This window comes from Lonchura striata, chromosome 37 (genome assembly GCF_050655825.1).
Source record: "Lonchura striata isolate lonStrDom1 chromosome 37, ASM5065582v1, whole genome shotgun sequence".
Taxonomy (NCBI): Eukaryota; Metazoa; Chordata; class Aves; order Passeriformes; family Estrildidae; genus Lonchura; species Lonchura striata.
This window is the reverse complement of record NC_140739.1, coordinates 14,434,941-14,462,365: the sequence shown is the minus strand read 5'-3', so window position 1 is coordinate 14,462,365 and position 27,425 is coordinate 14,434,941. Positions and strand designations below refer to the sequence as shown.

General features: G+C 55.4%; 1 protein-coding gene across 3 annotated transcripts in view; it reads right to left on the bottom strand.

The window, feature by feature from the left end:
- The window catches only part of SCAF1 (SR-related CTD associated factor 1), a 28,325-nt gene extending 1,836 nt beyond the window's left edge, over positions 1-26,489 (bottom strand). Inside the window, exons 1-10 of one of the 3 annotated variants that reach the window (XM_085565772.1) lie at positions 26,376-26,489; positions 23,418-23,498; positions 21,932-21,977; positions 20,885-20,949; positions 18,804-18,859; positions 15,993-16,120; positions 10,277-13,327; positions 7,112-7,194; positions 4,294-4,515; positions 1,901-2,029 (exon numbers count right to left, since the gene is read on the bottom strand). In XM_085565772.1, the coding sequence (XP_085421898.1) occupies positions 1,901-2,029; positions 4,294-4,515; positions 7,112-7,194; positions 10,277-13,327; positions 15,993-16,120; positions 18,804-18,859; positions 20,885-20,949; positions 21,932-21,977; positions 23,418-23,495 (3,858 nt within the window). In that variant the 5' untranslated portion in view covers positions 23,496-23,498; positions 26,376-26,489. Of the gene's footprint in view, positions 1-1,900; positions 2,030-4,293; positions 4,516-7,111; positions 7,195-10,276; positions 13,328-15,992; positions 16,121-18,803; positions 18,860-20,884; positions 20,950-21,931; positions 21,978-23,408; positions 24,997-26,375 lie in introns of those variants that run through there. The other 2 variants (XM_085565770.1, XM_085565771.1) reach the window with 2 other exon arrangements.
- Positions 26,490-27,425: the final 936 nt, after the last annotated feature.

Below are 27,425 nucleotides of genomic sequence, written 5' to 3'. Positions count from 1 at the left end.
GGTTTTGGGGGTTTTTTGGGGGATTTTATTTGAGTTTTTAAGGGTTTTTTTTGAGGATTTTGGGGAAATTTGGGGAGTTTTGGGGTTTTTTGGGATTTTTTGGGGGTTTTTTTGGGGGGGGTTTGGGGGGTTTTGGGGGTTTTTAAGGGTTTTTTGGGGATTTTATTCGAGTTTTTAAGGGGTTTTATGGAGGGTTTTGGGGAAATTTGGGGATTTGGGGAAATTTTGGGGGTTTTGGGGTTTTTGGGGATTTTTTGGGGGTTTTTATGGGGGGGTTTGGGGGGTTTTGAGGGGGTTTTGGGGGGATTTTATTTGAGTTTTTAAGGGGCTTTTTTGGAGGATTTTGGGGACATTTGGGGATTTGGGAAATTTGGGGGGTTTTGGGGATTTGGGGAATTTTGGGGTTTTTTGCGATTTTTTCAGGGGGGGTTTAGGGGGGTTTAGGGGGTTTTGAAGGGGTTTTTGGGGGGGTTTTAAGGGTTTTTTTTGGGATTTTGAGTTTTAAGGGGTTTTTTGGAGGATTTTGGGGAAATTTGGGGATTTGGGGAAATTTTGGGGATTTTTTGGGGGGGGTTTTGGGGGGTTTTTAAGGGTTTTTTTTTTCCCATTTTTGACCATTTCCCTCCAAATTTTCTCTATTTCCCCCCAATTTTTGCCAATTTTTCTCAATTTTCTCCATTTTTCCCCCACTTTTTGCCCATTTTTCCCCATTTTTTGCCCGATTTTCACCAAATTTTCACCGTTTTCCCCAAATTTTCTCTATTTTTCCAATTTTTCAACCCATTTTTGAGTACCTTGTACTCCTCCTTGCTGATCTCCTTACATTGCCAGATTCCTTATTTTCCTCCAATTTTCTCCATTTTTTCCCCATTTTTTGCCCGTTTTTCTCCATTTTTTGCTCGATTTTCCCCAAATTTTCACCATTTTTCCCAAATTTTCACCATTTTCCCCAAATTTTCTCTATTTTTCCCTTTTTCCCCCAATTTTGTGTCACCTTTTGCTCCTCCCTGCTGATCTCCTTGTTCTGGCAGATTCCTCATTTTTTGCCCGTTTTTCCCCATTTTTTGCTCGATTTTCACCAAATTTTCACCGTTTTTCCCCAAATTTTCACCATTTTTCCCAAATTTTCTCTATTTTTACCTTTTTCCCCCAGTTTTGAGTCACCTTGTACTCCTCCTTGCTGATCTCCTTGCTCTGGCAGATTCCTCATTTTCTCCCATTTTCCCCCCAATTTTCTCCATGTTTTCTCCATTTTTTTCCTGATTTTCACCAAATTTTCACCATTTTTCACAACATTTTCTCTATTTTTCCCAGTTTTTCCTGTTTTTCCAATTTTTCACCCCATTTTTGGGTACCTTGTACTCGTCCTTGCTGATCTCCTTGCTCTGGCAGATTCCTCACTTTTCGCTCATTTTTTCCCCATTTTTTGCCCGTTTTTCCCCATTTTTTGCCCGATTTTCACCAAATTTTCACCGTTTTTCCCCAAATTTTCACCATTTTTCCCAAATTTTCTCTATTTTTACCTTTTTCCCCCAGTTTTGTGTCACCTTGTGTTCGTCCTTGCTGATCTCCTTGCTCTGGCAGATTCCTCATTTTTCGCTCGTTTTTTCCCCATTTTTCGCCCATTTTTCCCCATTTTTTGCCCGATTTTCACCAAATTTTCACCGTTTTTCCCCAAATTTTCCCTTTTTCCCCCCAATTTGGTCAGACCTTGTGCACGGCCTTGCGCAGGATGTCCTTGTACTCGTCCTTGCTGATCTCCTTGCTCTGGCAGATTCCTCATTTTTCGCCCGTTTTTTCCCCATTTTTCGCCCGTTTTTCCCCATTTTTCGCCCGATTTTCACCAAATTTTCACCGTTTTTCCCCAAATTTTCCCTTTTTCCCCCCAATTCGGGGTCACCTTGTGCACGGCCTTGCGCAGGATGTCCTTGTACTCGTCCTTGCTGATGTCCTTGCGCTGGTAGAAGGGTTTGATCGCCAGCTTCACCTCCTCCACCGCGCGCTCCTGCGTGTGCAGCTTCTGCAGGTACTGCGGGGTCACACGGGGGTCACGGGGTCACACGGGGGTCACCCGGGGGTCACGGGGTCACCACAAAGTGATGGAGTCAGCTGAGGTCACCCAAGGGTCACCCACGGGTCATGGGGTCACCACGAGGTCAGGGGGTCACCCAGGGGTCACACGGGGGTCACGGGGTCACCCGGGGGTCACCCGGGGGTCACGGGGTCACCACGAAGTGATGGAGTCAGCTGAGGTCACCCAGGGGTCATGGGGGTCACGGAGGGTCATGGGGTCACCGAGGGGTCACATGGAGGTTACAGGGATCACACAGGGGTCATGGGGTCACACAGGGGTCACGGGGTCACACAGGGTCACCCAGGGGTCACCACAAAGTCATGGAGTTAGCTGAGGTCACCCAGGAGTCACGGGGTCACCCAGGGGTCACGGGGTCACCGAGGGGTCACATGGTGGTTACGGGGGTCACACGGGGGTCACAAGGTCACACAGGGGTCACCGAGGGGTCACCACAAAGTCATGGAGTTAGCTGAGGTCACCCAGGGGTCACGGGGTCACCCAGGGGTTACGGGGTCACCAAGGGGTCATGGGGTCACCACAAGGTCACCCAGGGTAACCATTAAGTCACAGGGTCACATGGGGGTCACGGGGTCACACAGAGGTCATGGGGTCACCCAGGGGTCACACGGGGGTCATGGGGTCACTGAAGGGTCACAGGGTCACACAGGGTCACAGGGTCACCCAGGGGTCAGCACGAAGTCATGGAGTTAGCTGAGGTCACCCAGGGGTCAAGGGGTCACTGAGGGGTCATGGGGTCACCAAGGGGTCACTGAGGGGTCTCCAAGGCGTCATGGGGTCACACAAAGGTCATGGGGTCACAAAGGGTCACCATGAGGTCACCACGAGGTCATGAGGTCACCCAGAGGTCACAGGGTCACCACAAGGTCACCCAGGGTTACGATGGGGTCACCATTAGGTCACGGGGTCACCCAGGGGTCACGGGGTCACCCAGGGGTCACGGGGTCCCCACAAGGTCATGGGGGTCACCCGGGGGTCACCACAAGGTCACCCAGAGGGTCACCCAGGGTCACGGCGAGGTCATGGCTGAGCACGGGGTCACCACGAGGTCACCAAATGTCCCCAAATGTCCCAAAATCCCCCAAATCTCCACATTGTCCCCGATGTCCCCAACTCCCCTCGATACCCCAAATCCCCCCAAATGTCCCCAAACCCCCCCAAATGTCCCCAAACCCCCCCAGTGTCCCCAATGTCCCAAATCCCCTCACTGTCCCCTCAATGTCCCCTCAATGTCCCCAATGGCCTCGATACCCCAAATATCCCCAAATATCCCCAAATCCCCCCAAATGTCCCCAAATCCCTCAATGTCCCCAATGTCCCCTAAAGTCCCCAATGTCCCCAATAATCCAAATATCCCCAAATCGCCCCAAATGTTCCCAATGTCCCCAACCCCCCCAACGTCCCCAATGTCCCCAAATCCTCCCAAATGTCCCCAATTCCGCAATGTCCCCTCCTGTCCCCAATGTCCCCAATCCCCTCAATGTCCCCAGTGTCCCCCCGCTGTCCCCACACCTTGTCACTGTCCCCTCTGCCCTCACCGTCCCTCCAATGTCCCCAACCCCCCAAATGTCCCCAATGTCCCAAATGTCCCCAATGTCCCCAATACCCCAAATATCCCCAAATCCCCCAAGTGTCCCCAATGTCCCAAACCCCCCAATGTCCCCAATCCCCTGAATCCCCCTAACCCCCCAAATCCCCCCAATGTCCCCAACCCCCCCAAATTCCCAAATCCCCCCAATCTCCCAAATGTCCCCCAACGTCCCCAATGTCCCCCACACTGTCCCCGCACCTTGTCGCTGTCCCCTCTGCCCTCGCCGTCCCTCCAATGTCCCCAAATCCCCCAAATGTCCCCAAATTCCCAAATCCCCCCAGTGTCCCCAATCGCCCCAAATCCCCCCAATCTCCCAAATGTCCCCAATGTCCCAAATTCCCCCAATGTCCCCAATGTCCCCAACCCCCCAAATGTCCCCAATGTCCCCCAACGTCCCCAATGTCCCCCCGTTGCCCCCGCACCTTGTCGCTGTCCCCTCTGCCCTCGCCGTCCCTCCAATGTCCCCAAATGTCCCAAAATGTCCCCAATCTCCCAAATCTCCCCAACGTCCCCAATACCCCAAATCCCCCCAATGTCCCCAATCCCCCCAAATCCCCCCAATCTCCCAAATGTCCCCAAATCCCCCCCACTGTCCCCGCTGTCCCCGCACCTTGTCGCTGTCCCCTCTGCCCTCGCCGTCCCTCCTGTCCCCCCCGTACAGGGGGGCTCCGGCCGCCCCCCCCGGGCCGGGCAGGGCGGGGGTGGGGGGCGCGGGGGGTCCCCCCCCGAGGGGCAGCAGGTACGGGGGGGGGCCCTGGGGGGGGCCCGGGGGGGCGGGGGGGGGCTGGGCGGGGCCCAGGGGGGGAGGGGCCGCCTTGCTCTGGCTCAGGATCTGCCAAAAAAAATTAAAAAAAAAAAAAAAATTTTAAAAATTATGGGTTGTTTTGTTTTCTTTTGGGGTCCCCCAACCTGTTTTCGGGGTCCCCACCCCCATTTTGGATGTCCCCACCCTCATTTTGGGGTATCCCTGGTCATTTTTGGGGGTCCCCACCCCCATTTTGGGGGGTCCTCGGTGCTTTTTGGGGTCCCCACCCCCATTTTGGATGTCCCCACCCTCATTCTGGGGTATCCCTGGTCATTTTTGGGGGTCCCCACCCCCATTTTGGGGGGTCCTCGGTGCTTTTTGGGGTCCCCATCCCCATTTTGGATGTCCCCACCCCCATTTTGGGGTGTCCCTATTCATTTTGGGGTCCTCACCCCCATTTTGGGGTATCCTTGGTCCTTTTTGGGGGTCCCCATCCCCATTTTGGGGGATCCCTGGTCGTTTTTGGGGTCCCCACCTTCATTTTGGGGTGTCCTTATTAATTTTCTGGGGGTCCCCATCCCCATTTTGGGGGTCCCCACCCTCATTTTGGGGTATCCCTGGTCATTTTTGGGGTCCCCACCCTCATTTTGGGGTGTCCTTGGTCCTTTTTGGATGTCCCCACCCCCATTTTGGGGTATCCCTGGTCATTTTTGGGGGTCCCCACCCCCATTTTGGGGCATCCCAGGTCATTTTTGGGGTCCCCACCCTCATTTTGAGCTGCCCTTGTTCCTTTTTGGGGTCCCCCAACCCATTTTTGGGGTCCCCACCCCCATTTTAGGGTGTCCCTATTAATTTTTGGGGTCCCCACCCCCATTTTGGGGTATCCCAGGTCATTTTCGGGGTCCCCCCCCCAAATTTCGGGGTTCCCCCCCCAAATTTCGGGGTGCCCCCCCAAATTTTGGGGTGCCCCCCCCAAATTTCGGGGTCCCCCCCAAATTTCGGTGTCCCCCCCCCAAATTTCGGGGTTCCCCCCCCAAATTTCGGGGTCCCCCCCAAATTTCGGGGTCTCCCCCCAAATTTCGGGGTGCCCCCCCAAATTTCGGGGTGCCCCCCCAAATTTCGGGGTCCCCCCCAAATTTCGGGGTCCCCCCCCAAATTTCGGGGTTCCCCCCCAAATTTCGGGGTCCCCCCCAAATTTCGGGGTCCCCCCCCAGATTTCGGGGTCCCCCCCCCAAATTTCGGGGTGCCCCCCCAAATTTCGGGGTCCCCCCCCCCAAATTTCGGGGTCTCCCCCCAAATTTTGGGGTCTCCCCCCCAAATTTTGGGGTCTCCCCCCAAATTTTGGGGTCTCCCCCCCAAATTTCGGGGTCTCCCCCCAAATTTCGGGGTGCCCCCCCAAATTTCGGGGTCCCCCCCCAAATTTCGGGGTCCCCCCCCCAAATTTCGGGGTCCCCCACCCCAAATTTCGGGGTGCCCCCCCAAATTTCGGGGTGCCCCCCCAAATTTTGGGGTCTCCCCCCAAATTTCGGGGTTCGCCCCCCAAATTTCGGGGTTCCCCCCAAATTTCGGAGTTCCCCCCCAAATTTCGGGGTCCCCCCCCCAAATTTCGGGGTGCCCCCCTATATTTCGGGGTCCCCCCCCAAATTTCGGGGTCTCCCCCCAAATTTCGGGGTGCCCCCCAAATTTCAGGGTCCCCCCCCCAAATTTCGGGGTCCCCCCCAAATTTCGGGGTCTCCCCCCAAATTTCGGGGTGCCCCCCCAAATTTCGGGGTGCCCCCCCAAATTTCGGGGTCCCCCCCAAATTTCGGGGTCCCCCCCCAAATTTCGGGGTTCCCCCCCAAATTTCGGGGTCCCCCCCAAATTTCGGGGTCCCCCCCCAGATTTCGGGGTCCCCCCCCCAAATTTCGGGGTGCCCCCCCAAATTTCGGGGTCCCCCCCCCAAATTTCGGGGTCTCCCCCCAAATTTTGGGGTCTCCCCCCCAAATTTTGGGGTCTCCCCCCAAATTTTGGGGTCTCCCCCCCAAATTTCGGGGTCTCCCCCCAAATTTCGGGGTGCCCCCCCAAATTTCGGGGTCCCCCCCCAAATTTCGGGGTCCCCCCCCCAAATTTCGGGGTCCCCCACCCCAAATTTCGGGGTGCCCCCCCAAATTTCGGGGTGCCCCCCCAAATTTTGGGGTCTCCCCCCAAATTTCGGGGTTCGCCCCCCAAATTTCGGGGTTCCCCCCAAATTTCGGAGTTCCCCCCCAAATTTCGGGGTCCCCCCCCCAAATTTCGGGGTGCCCCCCTATATTTCGGGGTCCCCCCCCCAAATTTCGGGGTCTCCCCCCAAATTTCGGGGTGCCCCCCAAATTTCAGGGTCCCCCCCCCAAATTTCGGGGTCCCCCCCCCAAATTTCGGGGTTCCCCCCCCAAATTTCGGGGTCCCCCCCAAATTTCGGGGTCTCCCCCCAAATTTCGGGGTGCCCCCCCAAATTTCGGGGTCCCCCCCCCAAATTTCGGTGTCCCCCCCCCAAATTTCGGGGTTCCCCCCCCAAATTTCGGGGTCCCCCCCAAATTTCGGGGTCCCCCCCCCAAATTTCGGGGTCCCCCCCCCAAATTTCGGGGTCCCCCCCCCAATTTCGGGGTCACCCCACCCTCCCAGTTTCGGGGTCCCCCCCCAAATTTCGGGGTGCCCCGTGTCCCACCTGGTTGGTGGCCTGGATCAGCTCCTGGGCCTTGGCCCGGCTGGCCAGGTTGGCTTCCTCCATCTTGAACAGCAGCGCCGTCACTGGGGAGAGGGGCGCCCCAAAAATCCCCGTTACCCCCAAAATCACCCCGAAAATACCACAAAAATACCACAAAATACCCCAAAATATCCCAAAAAACCCCCAAAATCACCCCAAAACCACCCCGAAAATACCACAAAAATACCCCAAAATATCCCAAAAAACCCCCAAAATCACCCAAAAAATACCCCGAAATATCCCAAAAGACCGTTACCCCCAAAATCACCCCGAAAATACCACAAAATATCCCAAAAACCCGTTACCCCCAAAATCACCCCAAAACCACCCCGAAAATACCACAAAAATACCCCAAAATATCCCAAAAAAGCCCAAAATCACCCCGAAAACACCCTGAAATATCCCAAAAACCCGTTACCCCCAAAATCACCCCGAAAATACCCCAAAATATCGCAAAAATCCCCATTACCCCCAAAATCACCCCGAAAACATCCCGAAATATCCCAAAAACCCGTTACCCCCAAAATCACCCCGAAAATACCCCGAAATATCCCAAAAAACCCCAAAATCACCCCGAAAATACCCCAAAATATCCCAAAAACCCGTTACACCCAAAATCACCCCAAAACCACCCCGAAATATCCCAAAAACCCGTTACACCCAAAATCACCCCGAAAACACCCCGAAAATACCACAAAAATACCCCTAAACACCAAAAAAATACCCCAAAATATCCCAAAAATACTCCAAAATATCCCAAAAATCCCCGTTACCCCCAAAATCACCCCGAAAATACCCTGAAATATCCTAAAAACCCGTTACCCCCAAAATCACCCCGAAAACACCCCGAAAATACCACAAAAATACCCCAAAATATCCCAAAAAACCCCCAAATCACCCCAAAAATACCCCGAAATATCCCAAAAACCCGTTACCCCCAAAATCTCCTAAAAAAACCCACAAACACCCCCAACCCCCCCCAAAAAACCTCAATAACCCCCCAAAAAACCCCCCAAAACCGCCCAAAACCCCCCCAAAAACCCCCCAAAACCCAAACCCCCCAAAAAACCCCAAAAACCCCCCCAATAATCCCAAAAAGCTCCCCCAACATCTCCCAAAAAAACCCAAAAAAACCAAAAAACCCCCCAACCCCCCCCAAAAAACCCCAAAAACCCCCCAAGTCGCCAAACCCCCCCAAAATCTCCCAAAAAACCCAAAAAACCCCCAAACACCCCCAAAACCCCCCTAAAAAAACCCAAACACCCCCAAAAAACCCCAAAACCCCCCCCAAAAAATCCCCAAAAACTCCCAAAAAACCCCAAACCCACCCCCAAAACCCCCCTAAAAAACCCCAAAAAACCCCAAAAAACCCCAAAACCCCCCCAAAAAACCCCCAAACCCCCCCAAAAAACCCCTAAAAAAACCCAAAAAACCCCAAACCCCCCTAAAAAAACCCAAAAAACCCCCAAACCCCCCCAAAACCCCCCTAAAAAAACCCAAAAAAGCCCAAAATTCCCCTTAAAAAACCCAAAAAACCCCAAAAAACCCTAAAAAAACCCAAAAAACCCCCAAATCCCCCAAACCCCCCCTTAAAAAACCCAAAAAACCCACAAACCCCCCAAACCCCTCCTAAAAGAACCCCAAACACCCCCAAAATCCCCCCCAAAAAACCCCAAACCCCCCCAAAACCCCAAAAAACCCCCAAACACCCCCAAAACCCCCCTAAAAAAACCCAAAAAAAACCCCAAACCCCCCTCAAAACCCCAAACACCCCCAAAAGCACCCCAAAAAACCCCCAAACCCCCCCTTAAAAAAACCCAAAAAAACCACAAAACCCCCCCTAAAAAACCCCAAAAAACCCCAAACACCCCCTTAAAAACCCCACAAAAACCCAAACCCCCCCCAACCCCCCCCCTAAAAAGCCCCAAAAACCCCCCAAGTCCCCAAATGCCCCCCTAAAAAAACCCAAAAAACCCCAAAATCCACCCCAAATCCCCCCTAAAAAACCCCAAAAAACCCCCAAACCCCACCAAAACCCCCCTAAAAAAAACCCAAAAAACCCCAAACACCCCCAAACCCCCCTAAAAAAACCCCAAACACCCCCAAAAAACCCCCAAATCCCGCTAAAACCCCCCTAAAAAACCCCAAACCCCCCCAAAACCCCCCTAAAAAACCCCAACCCCCCCTTAAAAAACCCAAAAAACCCACAGACCCCCCCAAACCCCCCCTAAAAACACCCAAAAAACCCACAAACCCGCCCAAAAATCCCCTAAAAAACCCCAAAAAACCCCAAACACCCCCAAACCCCCCCTAAAATACCCCAAAAAACCCACAAACACCCCCAAAACCCCCTAAAAACCCCCCAAAAACCCTCCAAAACCCAAACCCCCCAAAAAACCCCAAAACCCCCCCCAAAAAATCCCCAAAATCTCCCAAAAAACCCAAAAAAACCCAAACCCCCCACCCAAAACCCCCCTAAAAAAACCCAAAAAACCCCCAAATCCCCCAAACCCCCCTAAAAAACCCAAAAAACCCCAAAATCCACCCCAAACCCCCCTAAAAACCCCAAAGCCCCCCAAAACCCCCCCAAAAATCCACAACCCCCCCCCAAACCCCCCTAAAAAACCCCAAAACCCCCCCAAACCCCCCTAAAAAACCCCAAAACCCCCCCAAATCCCCCCAAACCCCCCAAAAAACCCCAAACCCCCCTCAAAACCCCAAACACCCCCAAAAGCACCCCAAAAAACCCCCAAAAAACCTCAAACCCCCCTAAAAAACCCCCAAAAAACCCACAAACCCCCCCCAAACCCCCCTAAAAAACCCCAAAACCCCCCCAAACCTCCCCAAAACCCCCCCAAAAAAACCCCAAAAAACCCCAACCCCCCCTAAAAAACCCCAAAAAAACCCAAACACCCCCAAAACCCCCCTAAAAAACCCAAAAGCACCCCAAAAAACCCCCAAACCCCCCCTTAAAAAACCCAAAAAAAACCACAAATCCCCCCTAAAAAACCCCAAAAACCCCCCCAAACCCCCCCTAATAAACCCCAAAAAACCCCCAAAATCCCCCCCAAACCCCCCCAAAATCCCCAAAACCCCCCCAAACCCCCCAAAAAACCCCAAACCCACGCGCCAGGACGCCGCTGGCGGCGCAGTCCACGCCGCCCTGGAGGCTCCACCCCGGTGCCGGTGCCGGTGTTGCCGGTGCTGCCGGTGCCGGCGCCGCTCCGCCGCCGTCGTCCTTCCCCTCGCTCCGGCTGTCGGCCTCGGGCTCCCCTCGACTCTGGGGGTCCCCCTCTCCCGTCCCCTCCATTTTTGGGGCTCCCTCCTCGCTCAGGAACGAAACCTCGGGGGTCTTGCAGCTGCTGTCCACCGTCTGCGAATCCGGCGTCAGCTCCCGCTCCGCCGCCGCGCCACATTTCGGCGCCGCCGCCGCCGCCGCCGAGACGGGGCTGGGAAGTTTTGGGGTTCCCCCGGCGGATTTCTCCGAGCCGGACCAGGTTGGGTCGGTTTTGGGGGGCAGGCGGAGAGGAGGGGAGGCGGCGCTTTGGCTGCAGCTGTCGGCCTTGGATTTCTTCAGCGCCGCGCCGGTGCCGCCGGCGCCGCTCTTGGTTTTGGTTTTCCTCTTCTTGCGCGCCTCGCCCTTGGTTTTCACCTTCACCTTCTTGGCCGCGCCCTTGGTTTTGGCAGGTTTGGCTTTGCGCGTTTTGGCGCCCGCCTCGTTTTTGGCCGTTCCTTTCTCCGCCTTCTCCTCGGCCTTGAGGAACGCCGCGCGGCTTTCGGCGTCGCGGGCGAATTTCACCCCGATGCCGCCGTCCTTGCCGGGCGTCGTGGTGGAGCTGACGCCCTCGCGGATCAACACCGACACCTTGGATTGCAGCTTCACCTTCCTCGGCGCCGCCGCCGACGCCGGCGGTTTGGCCGCCGCCGTTTCCGCGCCGTCCTTGCCGTGCCCGCTTTTGCTTTTCCGCCCGCTTTTTTCCCGTTGTTTCTCCTTGTTTTTCGCCGGCTCGGTCGGCGCCGGCTCGGCGTAATCCTTGAATTTCTTCTTGTATTTCTCCCTGGCCGCCGGGCGCTCCTCGGCGCGGCCGCGCTTCCTCTCCTTGTCCTTCTTGGCGGGCTCGGCGGGCGCGGGCCGCGCCTCGGCTTGGCGCGCCGGCGGCTCGGCGTGCTCGCGGTCGGAGCCGCCTTCGAAGCTCAGCCCCTCCGAGTCGTAGAGCACCTCGCGCTTGGGCTCGGCCGCGCCGCCGGCGCGCCGGCTCACCGTGATGGTCCTCTTGATGGCGAACAGCTCCGAGTCGTTCAGCTCCTGCACCGACGGCGGCACCACGGCGCGGGCCTGGCGCCGCCGCGCCGCCTCGCCCTTCTCCGCCTTGGCGTCGGCGTCGCGCCGGGAGCCGCGCCGCTCCCGCGACCTCGAGCGCTGCTTCTTCTTCTTCTTCTCGCCGCGGTGCTTCTCCTTGTGCCGCGAGCGCCCGGAGCTGCCGGAGCGGCGCCGGCGGCGCTTCTCCCGCGAGCGCGACCGCCGCGACCACGAGCGCCGGCGCGAGCGCGACCGCGAGCCGCCGCCGCCGTGCCGACGCTCCTTCGCTTTCGGCGACGGCTCCGGCGCTTTCTTGCCGCCGCCGGCGGCCCAGGCGTCGCCGCCGCGCTCGCGGGACCGCTTGGGCTTCTTCCGCGACGCCGCCGACGGCGAGCGCGGCGAGGGCGGCGCGCGGAGCCGCCGCTGGCTCAGGATTTTGCGCCGCAGGTCGGAACCGCCGCCGGAGCCGGCGCCGCCGCTTTTCCACCGCGGATCCGGTTGGGATTCGGCGCCGAAATCGGCCTCCTCGTCCGAATCGGCGTGCAGCGACAGGAAATCGTCGCCGCCCTCGGGCAGCCGCACCGGCCGCGGCTCCGGCGCGCGGCCGCGGGTGGCGGTGCCGGTGCCGGCGTTGCCGGCGGCGTTGCCGGCGCCGCCGCGGAAGATCCTCGGCGGGCTGAAGCGCTCCTCCTCGGGCTGCACGATCTCGCCCTCCTCGATCTCCGAATCGCCCGGCGCGCCCCACTCGCGCCGCCCGCGGTGCCGCGCCGCTTTCGGCGCCCCGGCCGCGCCGCGCGGTTGCTGCGTCGCCGTCGCCGCCGTCGCCGCTTTGGCGTTACCGGCGGTCACCACCTCCAGCGAGAGCTTGCCGTCGAACTTGGCGCGCGCCTCGCTCTCGGCGCCGCCTTTGCCGCCCAGCTCCACCACGAAGACGCGGCGGCGCGGCTCCGCCTCCACGGCGGCGGCGTTGCGGGGCGAGGAGCCTTCCTCCTCCTCGTCGTCCTCCTCCTCCTCCTCGTCGTCCTCCTCCTCCTCGGGCAGCGTGGAGTCGGCGCCGGGCGCGTTGGGCGGCGTTTTGGGCGGCGCCGGCTCCGGATCTTTCTCGAAGTCTTGGCTCAGGCTGTTGTCGTCGTAGATGCCGGCCAAGGTCTCCGAGATGCGGCTGATGCTGTGCGACACGTCCGGCAGCGCCGCCTGCTCTTCCTCCTCCTCCTCCTCCTCCTCCTCCTCCTCCTCCTCTTCCTCCTCCTCGTCTTCGTCCTCGTCCTCATCCTCCTCCTCGTCCTCCTCCTCCTCGGGGCTGGGGCTGCTGCGCGACGAGCTGGGGTTGGAGCCGGTGGGGTCGAAGGGGTCGTACTTCTGGTCCTGCCGGCCTTCGGCCTCTTTGCCGGGCGAGGAAGACGAGGCCGCGCCGGCGCCGTAACCGAATTCCGCCGCCGCCGCCGCCGGGTTCTCCTCGTCCGTGGGGTGGAAAGGATCATAAATATCCAAGGAAGGCGAGCGGGGCCGGGCGGAGACGGGCGGGGGGCACGAGGAGGAGGAAGAGCGGGATGAGGAGGAGGAGGAGGAGGAGGATGAAGAGGAGGAATCGGCTTTTTCGGGGGGGTGGGCGCGGCCGGGCTGCTGGCGGCCGGCGGGGGGCGGCGCCGGGGGGCGCTGCTGTTGGGGCTGCTGCTGGTTTTGGGGCGCCCCCGGCCCGCCCGGGGCGGCCGCTCGGGGTCCCCGGGGCCGGCGGGGCCGGGCCGGGGTCGGGGGAGGGGCGCGGCGGGTCCGGTGGGGGAGGGGAGGCGCCGGCGGGGGTCCGGCCGGGGGGCCCGGGGGGCCGGGGGGACCCCCGGGGACGCGCCAGCGGCGGGACGAGGAGCCGGGGAGGGGACCTGGCGGGGGACGGAGAGGTGGCGTCAAATTGTGCACAGAGACACCCGAAATATGCCTTTTTCACCCCAAAATATCCCATTTTCACCCCAAAATATGCCATTTTCACCCCAAAATGCCGTTTGTACCCCAAAATATCCCATTTTCACCCCAAAATATCCCATTTTCACCCCAAAATATGCCGTTTTCACCCCAAAATGCCATTTGTACCCCAAAATATCCCATTTTCACCCCAAAATATCCCATTTGTACCCCAAAATATCCCATTTTTAGCCAAAATACCCCAAATCCCCCCAAAATCCACCCAAATCCCCCGACAATCCACCCAAACGCCCCCAAAATCCACCCAAACGCCCCCAAAATCCACCCAAACCACCCCAAAATCCACCCAAATCTCCCCAAATCCCCTCAAATCCCCCCAAAATCTCCTCAAATCCCCAAAATCCCCTAAACCCTCCAAATACCCCCACAAAATCCACCCAAACCCACCCAAAATCCCCCCCAAAACCCGCTCAGAAATCCCCCAAATCCCCCCAAAAATCCTCCAAAATCCGTCCCAAACTCCCCAAAATCCACCCCAAATCCTCCCAAAATCCACCCCAAATCCCCCCAAAATCCCCCAAACCCCCCAAAATCCACCCAAACCCTCCAGAAAATCCCCCAAAATCCTCACAAAATCCACCTAAATCCCCCCAAAACTTTCCCAAAATCCCCTCAAACTCCCCCAAAATCCCCCCAAATCCCCTCAAATCCCCCCAAAATCTCCTCAAATCCCCCAAAATCTCCTCAAATCCCCCAAAATCTCCTAAACCCTCCAAATACTCCCCCAAAATCCACCCAAAATCCATCCCAAAATCCACTCAATCCCTTCAGAAACCCCCCCAAAATCCTCACAAAATCCACCTAAATCCCCCCAAAACCTCCCCAAAATCCCCTCAAATCCCCCAAAATCCACCCCAAACCCTCCCAAAAATCCCAAAATCCCAAAAAAACCCCCCTGACCTCCTTTGGGGGCCCTCCAGGGCCGCTCCCGGCGCAGGAGCCCCGAGGTGGCCACCAGCCCCCCAAATCTCCCCAAAATCCCCTGAAATCCCCTCAAATCTCCCCAAATCCCCTCAAATCCCCCCAAAATCTCCTCAAATCCCCCAAATTCCATCCCAAAATCCATCCCAAAATCCATCCCAAAATCCACCCAAAATCCACTTAATCCCTTCAGAAACCCCCCCAAAATCCTCACAAAATCCACCTAAATCCCCCCAAAACCTCCCCAAAATCCCCTCAAACTCCCCCAAAATCCCCCAAAATCTCCCCAAAATCCACCCCAAACCCTCCCAAAAATCCCAAAATCCCCCAAATCCCCCCTGACCTCCTTTGGGGGCTCTCCAGGGCCGCTCCCGGCGCAGGAGCCCCGAGGTGGCCACCAGCCCCCCCAGATCCCCCCAAAATCCCCTCAAATCCCCCCAAATCCCCTCAAATCCCCCCAAAATCTCCTCAAATCCCCCAAAATCCCCTAAACCCTCCAAATACCCCCCCAAAATCCACCCAAACCCACCCAAAACCTCCCCAAAATCCACCCAAAACCTCAAAAATCTGCCCCAAAATCCGCCCAAAATCCACCCAAACCCACCCAAAATCCCCCCCAAAACCCGCTCAGAAATCCCCCAAATCCCCCCAAAAATCCTCCAAAATCCGTCCCAAACTCCCCAAAATCCACCCCAAATCCACCCCAAACCCCAAAATCCACCCAAACCCCCCAAAATCCAGCCAAAATCCACCCAAACCCTCCAGAAAATCCCCCAAAATCCTCCCAAAATCCACCTAAATCCCCCCAAAACTTTCCCAAAATCCCCTCAAACTCCCCCAAAATCCCCCCAAAATCCCCTCAAATCCCCCCAAAATCTCCTCAAATCCCCCAAAATCCCCTAAACCCTCCAAATACCCCCCCAAAATCCACCCAAAATCCATCCCAAAATCCACTCAATCCCTTCAGAAACCCCCCCAAAATCCACCTAAATCCCCCCAAAACCTCCCCAAAATCCCCTCAAACTCCCCCAAAATCCCCTCAAATCCCCCCAAAATCCCCTCAAATCTCCCCAAATCCCCTCAAATCCCCCCAAAATCTCCTCAAATCCCACAAATTCCCCTAAACCCTCCAAATACTCCCCCAAAATCCACCCAAACCCTCCAGAAAATCCCCCAAAATCCTCACAAAATCCACCTAAATCCCCCCAAAACCTCCCCAAAATCCCCTCAAACTCCCCCAAAATCCCCCAAAATCCCCCCAAATCCACCCCAAACCCTCCCAAAAATCCCAAAATCCCCAAAAATCCCCCCTGACCTCCTTTGGGGGCTCTCCAGGGCCGCTCCCGGCGCAGGAGCCCCGAGGTGGCCACCAGCCCCCCCAAATCTCCCCAAAATCCCCTCAAATCCCCCCAAATCCCCCCAAAATCTCCTCAAATCCCCCAAAATCCCCTAAACCCTCCAAATACTCCCCCAAAATCCACCCAAAATCCACTCAATCCCTTCAGAAACGCCCCCAAAATCCTCACAAAATCCCCTCAAACTCCCCCAAAATCCCCTCAAATCTCCCCAAATCCCCTCAAATCCCCCCAAAATCCCCCCCAAACCCTCCCAAAAATCCCAAAATCCCCAAAAATCCCCCCTGACCTCCTTTGGGGGCTCTCCAGGGCCGCTCCCGGCGCAGGAGCCCCGAGGTGGCCACCAGCCCCCCCAGATCGGCCACGCGAACCTCGGCCACCAACTCCAGCTCCTCGTCCTCGGGGGACCCCTCCCCGCTGGGGGCACAGGGACGGGTGAGCCCCAAAAACCGACCCCAAAATCCCAAAATCTGACCCCAAAATACCACCCGGAAGCACAGAAATGGGGCAAAAAAAATGGGCCCCAAAATCCCAAAAACCGACCCCAAAATCCCAAAATCCGACCCCAAAATCCCACCCGGAAACACAGAAATGGGGCAAAAAAATTGGCCCCAAAATCCCAAAAGCCTACACCAAAATCCCAAAAATGGGCCCCAAAATCCCAAAATCCGACCCCAAAATCCCAAAAACCGACCCCAAAATCCCACCCGGAACCACAGAAATGGAGCAAAAAAATTGGCCCCAAAATCCCAAAAATGGGCCCCAAAATAATCCCCAAACACCAGAAATGGACCTCAAAACTGGACACCAAAATCCCAAAAACCGACCCCAAAATCCCAAAAATTGGCCCCAAAATCCCAAAAATGGGCCCCAAAATCCCAAAAACGGGGCCCAAAATCCCACCCAGAACCACAGAAATGGACCTCAGAAAATGGGCCCCAAAATCCCAAAAATTGGCCCCAAAATCCCACCCGGAACCACAGAAATGGGTCAAAAAAATTGGCCGCAAAATCCCAAAAACCGACCCCAAAATCCCAAAAACCGACCCCAAAATCCCAAAAACCGACCCCAAAATAGAACCCCCCAACCACAGAAATGGGGCCCAAAAATTGGCCACAAAATCCCAAAAATGGGCCCCAAAATAATCCCCAAACACCAGAAATGGACCTCAAGAATGGACCCCAAAATCCCAACAACCGACCCCAAAATCCCAAAAATTGGCCCTAAAATCCCAAAAATGGGCCCCAAAATCCCAAAAACGGGGCCCAAAATCCCAAAAATGGGCCCCAAAATCCCAAAAACGGGGCCCAAAATCCCACCCAGAACCACAGAAATGGACCTCAGAAAATGGGCCCCAAAATCCCAAAAATTGGCCCCAAAATCCCACCCGGAACCACAGAAATGGGGCAAAAAAATTGGCCGCAAAATCCCAAAAATGGGGCCCAAAATCCCAAAAATGGGCCCCAAAATCCCAAAAATGGATCCCAAAAATGGACCCCAAAAATTGGCCCCAAAATCCCAAAAACCGACCCCAAAATCCCACCCGGAACCACAGAAATGGGGCAAAAAAAATTGGCCACAAAATCCCAAAAATGGATCCCAAAATCTGCCCTGAACCCCAAAAATGGACCCCAAAAATGGGCCCGAAAGATGGACCCCAAAATCCAAAAATGGGCTCAAAAATCCCAAAAATGAATCCCAAAAATGGGCCCCAAAATCCCTAAAATGGACCCCAAAATCACCCCCCCGAACCCCAGAAATGGACCCCAAAAATGGGCCCCAAAATCCCAAAAATGGGCTCAAAAATCCCAAAAATGTAACTCTAAAATAGGCCCAAAAATCCCAAAAATGGACCCCAAAAATGGACCCCAAAATCCCAAAAATGGACCCCAAAATCCCAAAAATAGATCCCAAAAATGGGCCCCAAAATCCCAAAAATGGACCCCAAAAATGGGCCCCAAAATCCCAAAAATGGGCTCAAAAATCCCAAAAATGTACCCCTAAAATAGGCCCAAAAATCCCAAAAATGGACCCCAAAAACAGACCCCAAAATCCGAAAAATGGACCCCAAAAACGGACCCCAAAATCCCAAAAATAGATCCCAAAAATGGACCCCAAAATTCCCTCCTGTACCCCAAAAACGGGCACAGAAACCCAAATTTTTGGGGTCTCCCTTCACCATTTTTGGGGTCACCCCAATTTTTGGGGATTTCCCCCAAATTTTGGTTTGTTCCCCGCCCCATTTTTTGGGGTCCTCCCAAATTTTTTGGGGTCCCCCTCAAAAATTTTTGAATTTTCCCCCCAATTTTTGGGAACGCCCCCAATTTTTGGGGATTTCCTCCAAATTTTGGGGTTTTCCATCCCTGATTTTGGGGATCCCAACCCAAATTTTTGGGGTGTCCCCCCCCACAAATTTTGGGGTCTCCCCATTTTTTGGGGTGTCCCCCCCAAATTTTGGGTTGTTTCCCCCCCACCAATTTTGGGGTCCTCATCCAATTTTTGGGGATCCCCCAAATTTTTGGGGATTTCCTCCAAATTTGGGGTTTTTTCCATCCCTGATTTTGGGGATCCCAACCCAAATTTTTGGGGTGTCCTCCCCCAAATTTTGGGGTCTCCCCATTTTTTGGGGTGTCCCCCCCAAATTTTGGGGTCTCCCCATTTTTTGGGGTGTCCCCCCCAAATTTTGGGTTGTTCCCCCCCCACCAATTTTGGGCTCCTCATCCAATTTTTGAGGACCCCCCCCCCAATTTTTGGGGATTTCCTCCAAATTTTGGGGTTTTTTCCATCCCTGATTTTGGGGATCCCAACCCAAATTTTTGGGGTGTCCTCCCCCAAATTTTGGGGTCTCCCCATTTTTTGGGGTGTCCCCCCCAAATTTTGGGGTCTCCCCATTTTTTGGGGTGTCCCCCCCAAATTTTGGGGTCTCCCCATTTTTTGGGGTGTCCCCCCAAATTTTGGGTTGTTCCCCCCCCACCAATTTTTGGGGATCCCCCCCAATTTTTGGGGATTTCCTCCAAATTTTGGGTTTTCCATCCCTGATTTTGGGGTTACGTCCCAAATTTTTGGGGTGTCCCCCCAAATTTTGGGGTCCCCCCCTCACCTGCTGAGCTGCAGCTGCTCCAGGGCCCCCCCCGGGCCCCCCACGGGCTCCCAAACCTGGGGGGAAACGGAACTGGTCAGACTGGGAGGGACTGGTTTGGACTGGTTTGGACTGGGAGGGACTGGGAGGGAACTGGGATAAACTGGGAGGGACTGGGAGGGACTGGGAGGGACTGGGACGGACTGGGGGGAACTGGGAGGGACTGGGATAAACTGGGAGGGACTGGGAGGGAACTGGGATAAACTGGGAGGGACTGGGAGGGACTGGGAGGGACTGGGATAAACTGGGAGGGACTGGGATAAACTGGGAGGGACTGGGAGGGAACTGGGATAAACTGGGAGGGACTGGGAGGGACTGGGAGGGAACTGGGAGGGACTGGGAGGGACTGGTTTGGACTGGGAGGGACTGGTTTGGACTGGGAGGGAACTGGGAGGGACTGGGAGGGACTGGGAGGGACTGGTTTGGACTGGGAGGGACTGGTTTGGACTGGGAGGGAACTGGGAGGGACTGGGAGGGACTGGGAGGGACTGGTTTGGACTGGGAGGGACTGGTTTGGACTGGGAGGGAACTGGGAGGGACTGGGAGGAACTGGGAGAGAACTGGGAGGGAACTGGGAGGGACTGGGAGGGACTGGGAGGGAACTGGGGGAAACTGGGAGGGACTGGGATGGAACTGGTTTATACTGGGAGGGAACTGGGAGCAAACTGGGACAAACTGGGAAGGACTGGGAGGGGACTGGTTTATACTGGGAGGTACTGGGATATACTGGGATATACCGGGAAGGGAACTGGGTTGTACTGGGATGAACTGGGAACAGAAGTGAGATGGACTGGGATGGACTGGTCCATACTGGTCTGAACTAGTCTGTATTGGTCTGTACTGGTCCATACTGGTCTATATTGGTCCATACTGGTCCGTACTGGTCTGTACTGGTCCATACTGGTCTATATTGGTCCATACTGGTCCATACTGGTCTGTACCGGTCCATACAGGTCTGTACGGGTCTATACTGGTCCATGCTGGTTTATACTGGTTCATACTGGTCCATACTGGCCTATACTGGTTTATACTGGTGTATACCAGTGCATACTGGTCTATACAAGTCTATGCCACTCCGTACTGGTGCATACTGGTCCACACTGGTCCATACTGGTTTATACTGGTCTATACTGGTCCATACTGCTTTATACCAGTCCGTACGGGCCCATACTAGTCCATACTGGTCCATACAAGTCTATGCCAGTCCGTACTGGTCCGTACTGGTCCGTACTGGTCCATACTGGTCTATACTGGTCCATACTGGTTTATAGTGGTCCCTACTAGTCCATACTGGTCCATACTGGTCCATACTGGTCCATACAAGTCTATGCCGGTCCATACTGGTCCATACAAGTCTATGCCGGTCCATACTGGTCCATACTGGTCTATACTGGTCCATACTGGTCCGTACTGGTCCATACTGGTCCATACAGATCTGTACTGGTCCATACTGGTCCGTACTGGTCCATACTGGTCCATACTGGTCCATACTGGTTTATACTGGTCCATACTGGTTTATACTGGTCCATACTGGTCTATACTGGTCCGTACTGGTCCGTACTGGTCCATACTGGTCCGTACTGGTCCATACTGGTCTATACTGGTCCATACTGGTCCGTACTGGTCCATACTGGTCCGTACTGGTCCATACTGGTCCATACAGATCTATACTGGTCCATACTGGTCCGTACTGGTCCATACTGGTCCGTACTGGTCCATACTGGTCCATATAGATCTATACTGGTCCGTACTGGTCTGTACTGGTCTGTACTGGTCCGTACTGGTCTGTACTGGTCCATACTGGTCCATACTGGTCCGTACTGGTCCATACTGGTCCATACTAGTCTGTACTGGTCCATACTGGTCCATACTAGTCCATACTGGTCCATACTGGTCCATACTGGTCCATACAAGTCTATGCCAGTCCGTACTGGTCCGTACTGGTCCGTACTGGTCCGTACTGGTCCATACTGGTCCGTACTGGTTTATACTGGTCCATACTGGTTTATACTGGTCCGTACTGGTCCGTACTGGTGACTCACCGCGCCGCCCTCGGGCCGGGCTCCCCAGCACCAGCGCTGCAGCCGGGGCGGCTTCCGGGGGGGGGCTGGGGACAGAGGGGACACGGTCGGGGGGACATCGGGGACACCCCAGGTGGCACCAGGGGACATCAGGGGACATTGGGGACACCCCAGGGGACATCGGGGACACCCCAGGTGGCACCAGGGGACCCCAGGTGACATCGGGGGACATCGGGGACACCCCAGGGGACACCAGGGGACACCAGGGGACATCAGGACCCCCAGGTGGCATCGGGACAGCCCCAGGACACCCCCAGGTGACCCCAGGTGACACCAGGGGACATTGGGGACACCCCAGGTGGCACCAGGGGACCCCAGGTGACATCAGGGGACCCCAGGGGACATTGGGGACACCCCCAGGTGGCACCAGGGGACCCCAGGTGACATCGGGGGACATCGGGGACACCCCAGGTGACACCAGGGGACGTCGGGGACCCCCCAGGTGACATTTTGGGACCCCCCAGGGGACACCAGGTGACATTGGAGACCCCCAGGTGACATGTGGGACCCCCCAGGTGACATCAGGGACACCCCCAGGTGGCCCCAGGTGACATTGGGGACCCCCAGGTGACATTTGGGACCCCCAGGTGACCTCTGGGACCCCCAGGTGACCTCTGGGACCCCCCAGGTGACATTTGGGACCCCCAGGTGACATCGGGGACCCCCCAGGTGACATCGGGGACCCCCAGGTGACCCCAGGTGACATCGGGGACCCCCAGGTGACATTGGGGACCCCCAGGTGACACTGGGGACACCCCAGGTGACATTGGGGACCCCCCAGATGACCCCAGGTGACATTTGGGACCCCCCAGGTGACATCGGGGACACGCCCAGGTGACATCGGGGACCCCCAGGTGACATCGGGGACACGCCCAGGTGACATCGGGGACCCCCAGGTGACATTGGGGACCCCCAGGTGACATTGGGGACCCCCAGGTGACCCCAGGTGACATTGGGGACACCCCCAGGTGACATCGGGGACCCCCCAGGTGACCCCGGGGCTCTCACCTTGTCCCCAGGTGCCGGCGCCACTCAGGAGGCGCTGCAGGGCTTTCTGTGGGGGACCCAAAATCACCCCAAATCAGCCCAAAAATATCCCAAAATCAACCCAAAATCACCCCAAATCAGCCCAAAACTAACCCAAAATCACCCCAAAAACAGCCCAAAAATATCCCAAAATCAGCCCAAAATCAGCCCAAAAAACAGCCAAAAAATATCCCAAAATTCACCCCAAAATCACCCCAAATCAGCCCAAAAATAACCCAAAACCACCCCAAAAACAGCCCAAAAATATCCCAAAATCACCCCAAATCAGCCCAAAAATAACCCAAAATCAGCCCAAAAACAGCCACAAAATATCCCAAAATCACTCCAAAAACAGCCAAAAAATATCCCAAAATCAGCCCAAAATCACTCCAAAAGCAGCCAAAAAATATCCCAAAATTCACCCCAAAATCACCTCAAATCAGCCCAAAAATAACCCAAAACCACCCCAAAACTAGCCAAAAAATATCCCAAAATCAGCCCAAAACCAGCCAAAAAATATCCCAAAATTCACCCCAAAATCACCCCAAATCAGCCCAAAAATAACCCCAAATCAGCCCAAAAGCAGCCAAAATCACCCAAAATCATGCCAAATCGGCCCAAAAATCACCCCAAAACCAGCCAAAAAATATCCCAAAATTCACCCCAAAATCACCCCAAATCAGCCCAAAAATAACCCCAAAACCAGCCCAAAATCACAACAAAAAACCCCCAAAAATAGCGAAATTCAAGCCAAAATTACCCAAAATCAGCCCATGAATTGCCCCAAAATCACCCCAAATCACCCAAAAAATATCCCAAAAATCACCCCAAAACCCACCCCAAACCCCTCCCAGTGCTCCCAGTTTATCCCAGTTCCTCCCAGTCCCCTCCCAGTCTGTCCCAGTTTATCCCAGTCCGCTCCCAGTCTGTCCCAGTTTATCCCAGTCCGCTCCCAGTCTCCTCCCAATTTGTCTCCCAGTTCCTCCCAGTCCCTCCCAGTTTATCCCAGTCCCTCCCAGTCCCCTCCCAGTCTGTCCCAGTTTATCCCAGTCCCTCCCAATCCCTCCCAGTTTCCCCCAGTCCCTCCCAGTTCCTCCCAGTCCCCCCACAGTCCCCTCCCAGTCCCTCCCAGTTTATCCCAGTTCCCTCCCAGTGCTCCCAGTTTGGTTCCCAGTCCCCCCCAGTTTATCCCAGTTCCCTCCCAGTTCCCCCCAGACCCCTCCCAGTTTATCCCAGTCCCCCCCAGACCCCTCCCAGTCCCTCCCAGTTTATCCCAGTTCCCTCCCAGTGCTCCCAGTTTGGTTCCCAGTCCCCCCCAGTTTATCCCAGTCCCTCCCAGTCCCCCCCAGTCCCTCCCAGTCCCCCCCAGACCCCTCCCAGTCCCTCCCAGTTTATCCCAATCCCCTCCCAGTTTATCCCAGTCCCCCCCAGACCCCTCCCAGTCCCTCCCAGTACAAACCAGTCTCACCAGTAGCCCCTGGCCGTGCCGCTCCCGCTCCTCGCCCGGCTCCTCCCCCCCCCGGGGGGGCTTCTCCTCCTCCTCCATGGCCTGGGAGGGAAATTGGGGTTGGGGGGACCCCAAAATCGGGGGGTTTCACCCCAATTCCGGCCCCATTTCCCCAATTTCGGATTTTTTCGGGTCTTTTTGGGGCATAAATTCGACACTTGTGGCTCTCGAATTGGGAATTCCCGCCCGAAAATCCAAAATTTTCACCCAAAAATTCGAAATTTCTGCCACAAAATTTGAATTTTCACCACAAAATTCTCAATTTCTACCCCAAAAGCTTCAATTTCTCCCCAAAATTCTCAATTCTTGTCCCAAAATTCTCAATTCCCACCCCAAAATTCTCAATTCCCTCCACAAATTCTCAATTGCTCCCCAAAATCCTCAATTCCTCCTCAAAATTCTCAATTTCTACCCCAAGATTCTGAATTTTACCCTAAAATTCTCAATTCCCACAACAAAATTCTCAATTTTACCCAAAATCCTCATTTTTTTCACAAAATTCTCAATTCCAGCCCCAAAATTCTCAATTCCCCCCCCAAAATTCCCAATTCCCACCACAAAATCCTCAATTTTACCCTAAAATTCTCATTTTTTCCCAAAATCCTGAATTCCCACCCCAAAATTCTCAATTCTGCCTCAAAATTGTCAATTCCTGCCCCAAAAATCTCTTCTTTTTTCCCCAAATCTCAAATTTTCCCCAAAATTCTCTATTTTTCCTCAAAATCCTGAATTCCCACCCCAAAATCCTCAATTCCCACCCAAAAATTCTCAATTCCACCCCAAAATTATAATTTTCTCCCCAAAATTCTCAATTCCCGCCCCCAAATCCCTTCTATTCCCCCCAAAAATTCCTTTTTTAGCCCCAAATCCTCCACTTCTCCCTCAAAATCCCACCCCGAAATTATCCTTTCACTCCAATTCCCACCCCAAATTTTCCTTTTCTTCCCCCAAATCCTTTCCAGCACCCAAAATCCCAAATTCTAACCCCAAATTTTCCTTTTCTTCCCCCAAATCCTTTCCAGAACCCAAAATCCCAAATTCTAACCCCAAATTTTCCTTTCCTTGCCCCAAATCTTTCCCAGAATCCCAAAATCCCAAATTCTAACCTCAATCCTCTTTTTCTTCCCCCAAATTCTTTCCAGAAACCCCAAATTCCCCATCCCACCCCAAATTTTCCTTTTCTTCCCCAAAATCCCAAATTCCAACCCCAAATTTTCCTTTTCTTTCCCCAAATCTTTTCCAGAACCCAAAATACCAATTTCTAACCCCAAATTTTCCTTTCCTTGCCCCAAATCTTTCCCAGAATCCCAATTTGCTGATCCCACCCCAAATCTTCCTTTTTTTCCCTGAAATCCTTTCCAGAACACCAAATTTTCCTTTTTTTCCCCCAAATCCCCTCCCAGAACCCCAAATCTTCATTTTCTTCCCCTAAATCCTTTCCAGAACCCCAAATCCCCTCAAATCTCCCCCAAATCCCCTCCCTGCACCCCAAATTTTCCTTTTCTTCCCCCAAATTCTTTCCAGAACCCCAAATCCCCTCAAATATCCCCAAATCCCTGATTTCCACCCCAAATTTTCCTTTTCTTCCTCTAAATCCTTTCCAGAACCCCAAATCCCCTCAAATCCCCCCAAATCCCCTCCCTGTAACCCAAATCCTCCTTTTCTTCCTCAAAACCCCCTAAATCTCCCCCAAATCCCTGACTTCCACCCCAAATCCTTTCGAGAACCCCAAATCCCCTCAAATCTCCCCCAAATCCCCTCCCTGCACCCCAAATTTTCCTTTTCTTCCCCCAAATCCTTTCCAGAACCCCAAATCCCCTCAAATCTCCCCCAAATCCCCTCCCTGTAACCCAAATCCTCCTTTTCTTCACCCAAATTCTTTCCAGAACCACAAATCCCCTCAAATCTCCCCCAAATCCCCTCCCTGCACCCCAAATTTTTGTTTTCTCTCCCCAAATCCCTTTTGAGAACCCCAAATCCCCTCAAATCTCCCCCAAATCCCCTCCCTGCAACCCAAATTTTCATTTTCTTCCTCCAAACCCCCCCAATCTCCCCCAAATCCCTGACTTCCACCCCAAACCTTTATTTTATCCCCCCAAATCCTTTCCAGAACCCCCAAATCCCCCCAAATCCCCTCCCTGCACCCCAAATTTTCCTTTTCTTCACCCAAATCCTTTCCAGAACCCCAAATCCCTGACTTCCACCCCAAACCTTTATTTTATCCCCCCAAATCCTTTCCAGAACCCCCAAATCCCCCCAAATCCCCTCCCTGCACCCCAAATTTTCCTTTTCTTCACCCAAATCCTTTCCAGAACCCCAAATCCCCTCAAATCTCCCCCAAATCCCCTCCCTGCACCCAAATTTTCCTTTTCTTCCCCCAAATCCTTTCCAGAACCACAAATCCCCTCCCTGCACCCCAAATTTTCCTTTTCTCCTCCCAAATCCTTTCCAGAACCCCAAATCCCCTCAAATCTCCCCCAAATCCCCTCCCTGCACCCCAAATTTTACTTTTCTCCCCCCAAATTCTTTCCAGAACCCCAAATCCCCTCAAATCTCCCCCAAATCCCCTCCCTGCACCCCAAATTTTCCTTTTCTTCACCCAAATCCTTTCCAGAACCCCAAACCTTTATTTTATCCCCCCAAATCCTTTCCAGAACCCCCAAATCCCCTCCCTGCACCCCAAATTTTCCTTTTCTCCCCCTCAGCCCCCTCCCCTCCCTCTTCCCCTCCCGCCCCCTCCCCACCCTCCCCCCGCCCCCCAGACCCCCCAAACCCCCCCCAAACCCCTCTCCCCACCCCACCCCCCCCTCCCCACCCCCTCCCGCCCCCCAAAACCCCCTCAGGACCCCCCAAAATCCCCTCCCGATCCCCTCCCTCGCCCCCCCCCCCGCCCGGGGCCGGGCCCCGCCGCCATTTTACCGCGGCCGCTCCGCTGCCCGCGCGCGGGGCACGCCGGGTAGCGCCGCCTACCGGGGGGGAGGACCCGCGCCCAGCGCGCGCGCGCGCGCCGTTGCCGGGCGACGCCGCCGCCGAGGCCACGCCCCTCCCTCCCCCCCCCGCCCAGGACCAATCACAGCCGGCCTTGCCGCCCCAGGCCACGCCCACTGCCCCCGCCTTTATTGCCTTATATGGGAGGGGGCGCGTGAAAGGGGCGGGGTTTGAATAAATTAACGGGAGGCCACGCCCCCCTTTCCCGCGCCCGGAAGCGGGGGGGGGATTTGGGGGGTTGGGGAGGGGGTTTGGGGGTCCCGAGGAGAATTTGGGGGGTCCCGAGGGGATTTTGGGGGGTCTCGAGGGGATTTGGGGGGGTCCTGGGGGGATTTTGGGGGTCCCGAGGAGAATTTGGGGGGTCTCGAGAGGATTTTGGGGGGTCTCGAAAAGATTTTGGGGGTCCTGGGGGGATTTTGGGGGGTCTCGAGAGGATTTTGGGCATCATGGGGGGATTTTGGGGGGTCTCGAGAGGATTTTGGGGGTCCTGGGGGGATTTTGGGGGTCCCGAGGAGAATTTGGGGGTCCCGAGGGGATTTTGGGGAGTCTCGAGAGGATTTTGGGAGTCCTGGGGGGATTTGGGGGGGTCTCGAGAGAATTTGGGGGTCCTGCGGGGATTTTGGGGGGTCTCGAGGGGATTTCGGGGGTCCTGGGGGATTTGGGGCGTCCTGGGGGGATTTTGGGAGGTCCTTGGTGTGTTTGGGGGGTCCCGAGGGAATTTTGGGGGATCCCGAGAGGATTTTGGGAGTCCCGAGGGGATTTTGGGGGTTCCGAGGGGATTTTGGGGGTCCTTGGTGTGTTTGGGGATCCCGAGGGGATTTTGGGGGGTCCTGAGGGGATTTTGGGGTTTGGGGAGGGGATTTTGGGGGTCCCATGGGGATTTGGGGGTTTTGGGGAGGAGATTTGGGGGTCTCGAGGGGATTTTGGGGGGTCCTGGGGGGATTTTGGGGGTCCCTAGGGGATTTTGGGGGTTTCGAGGGG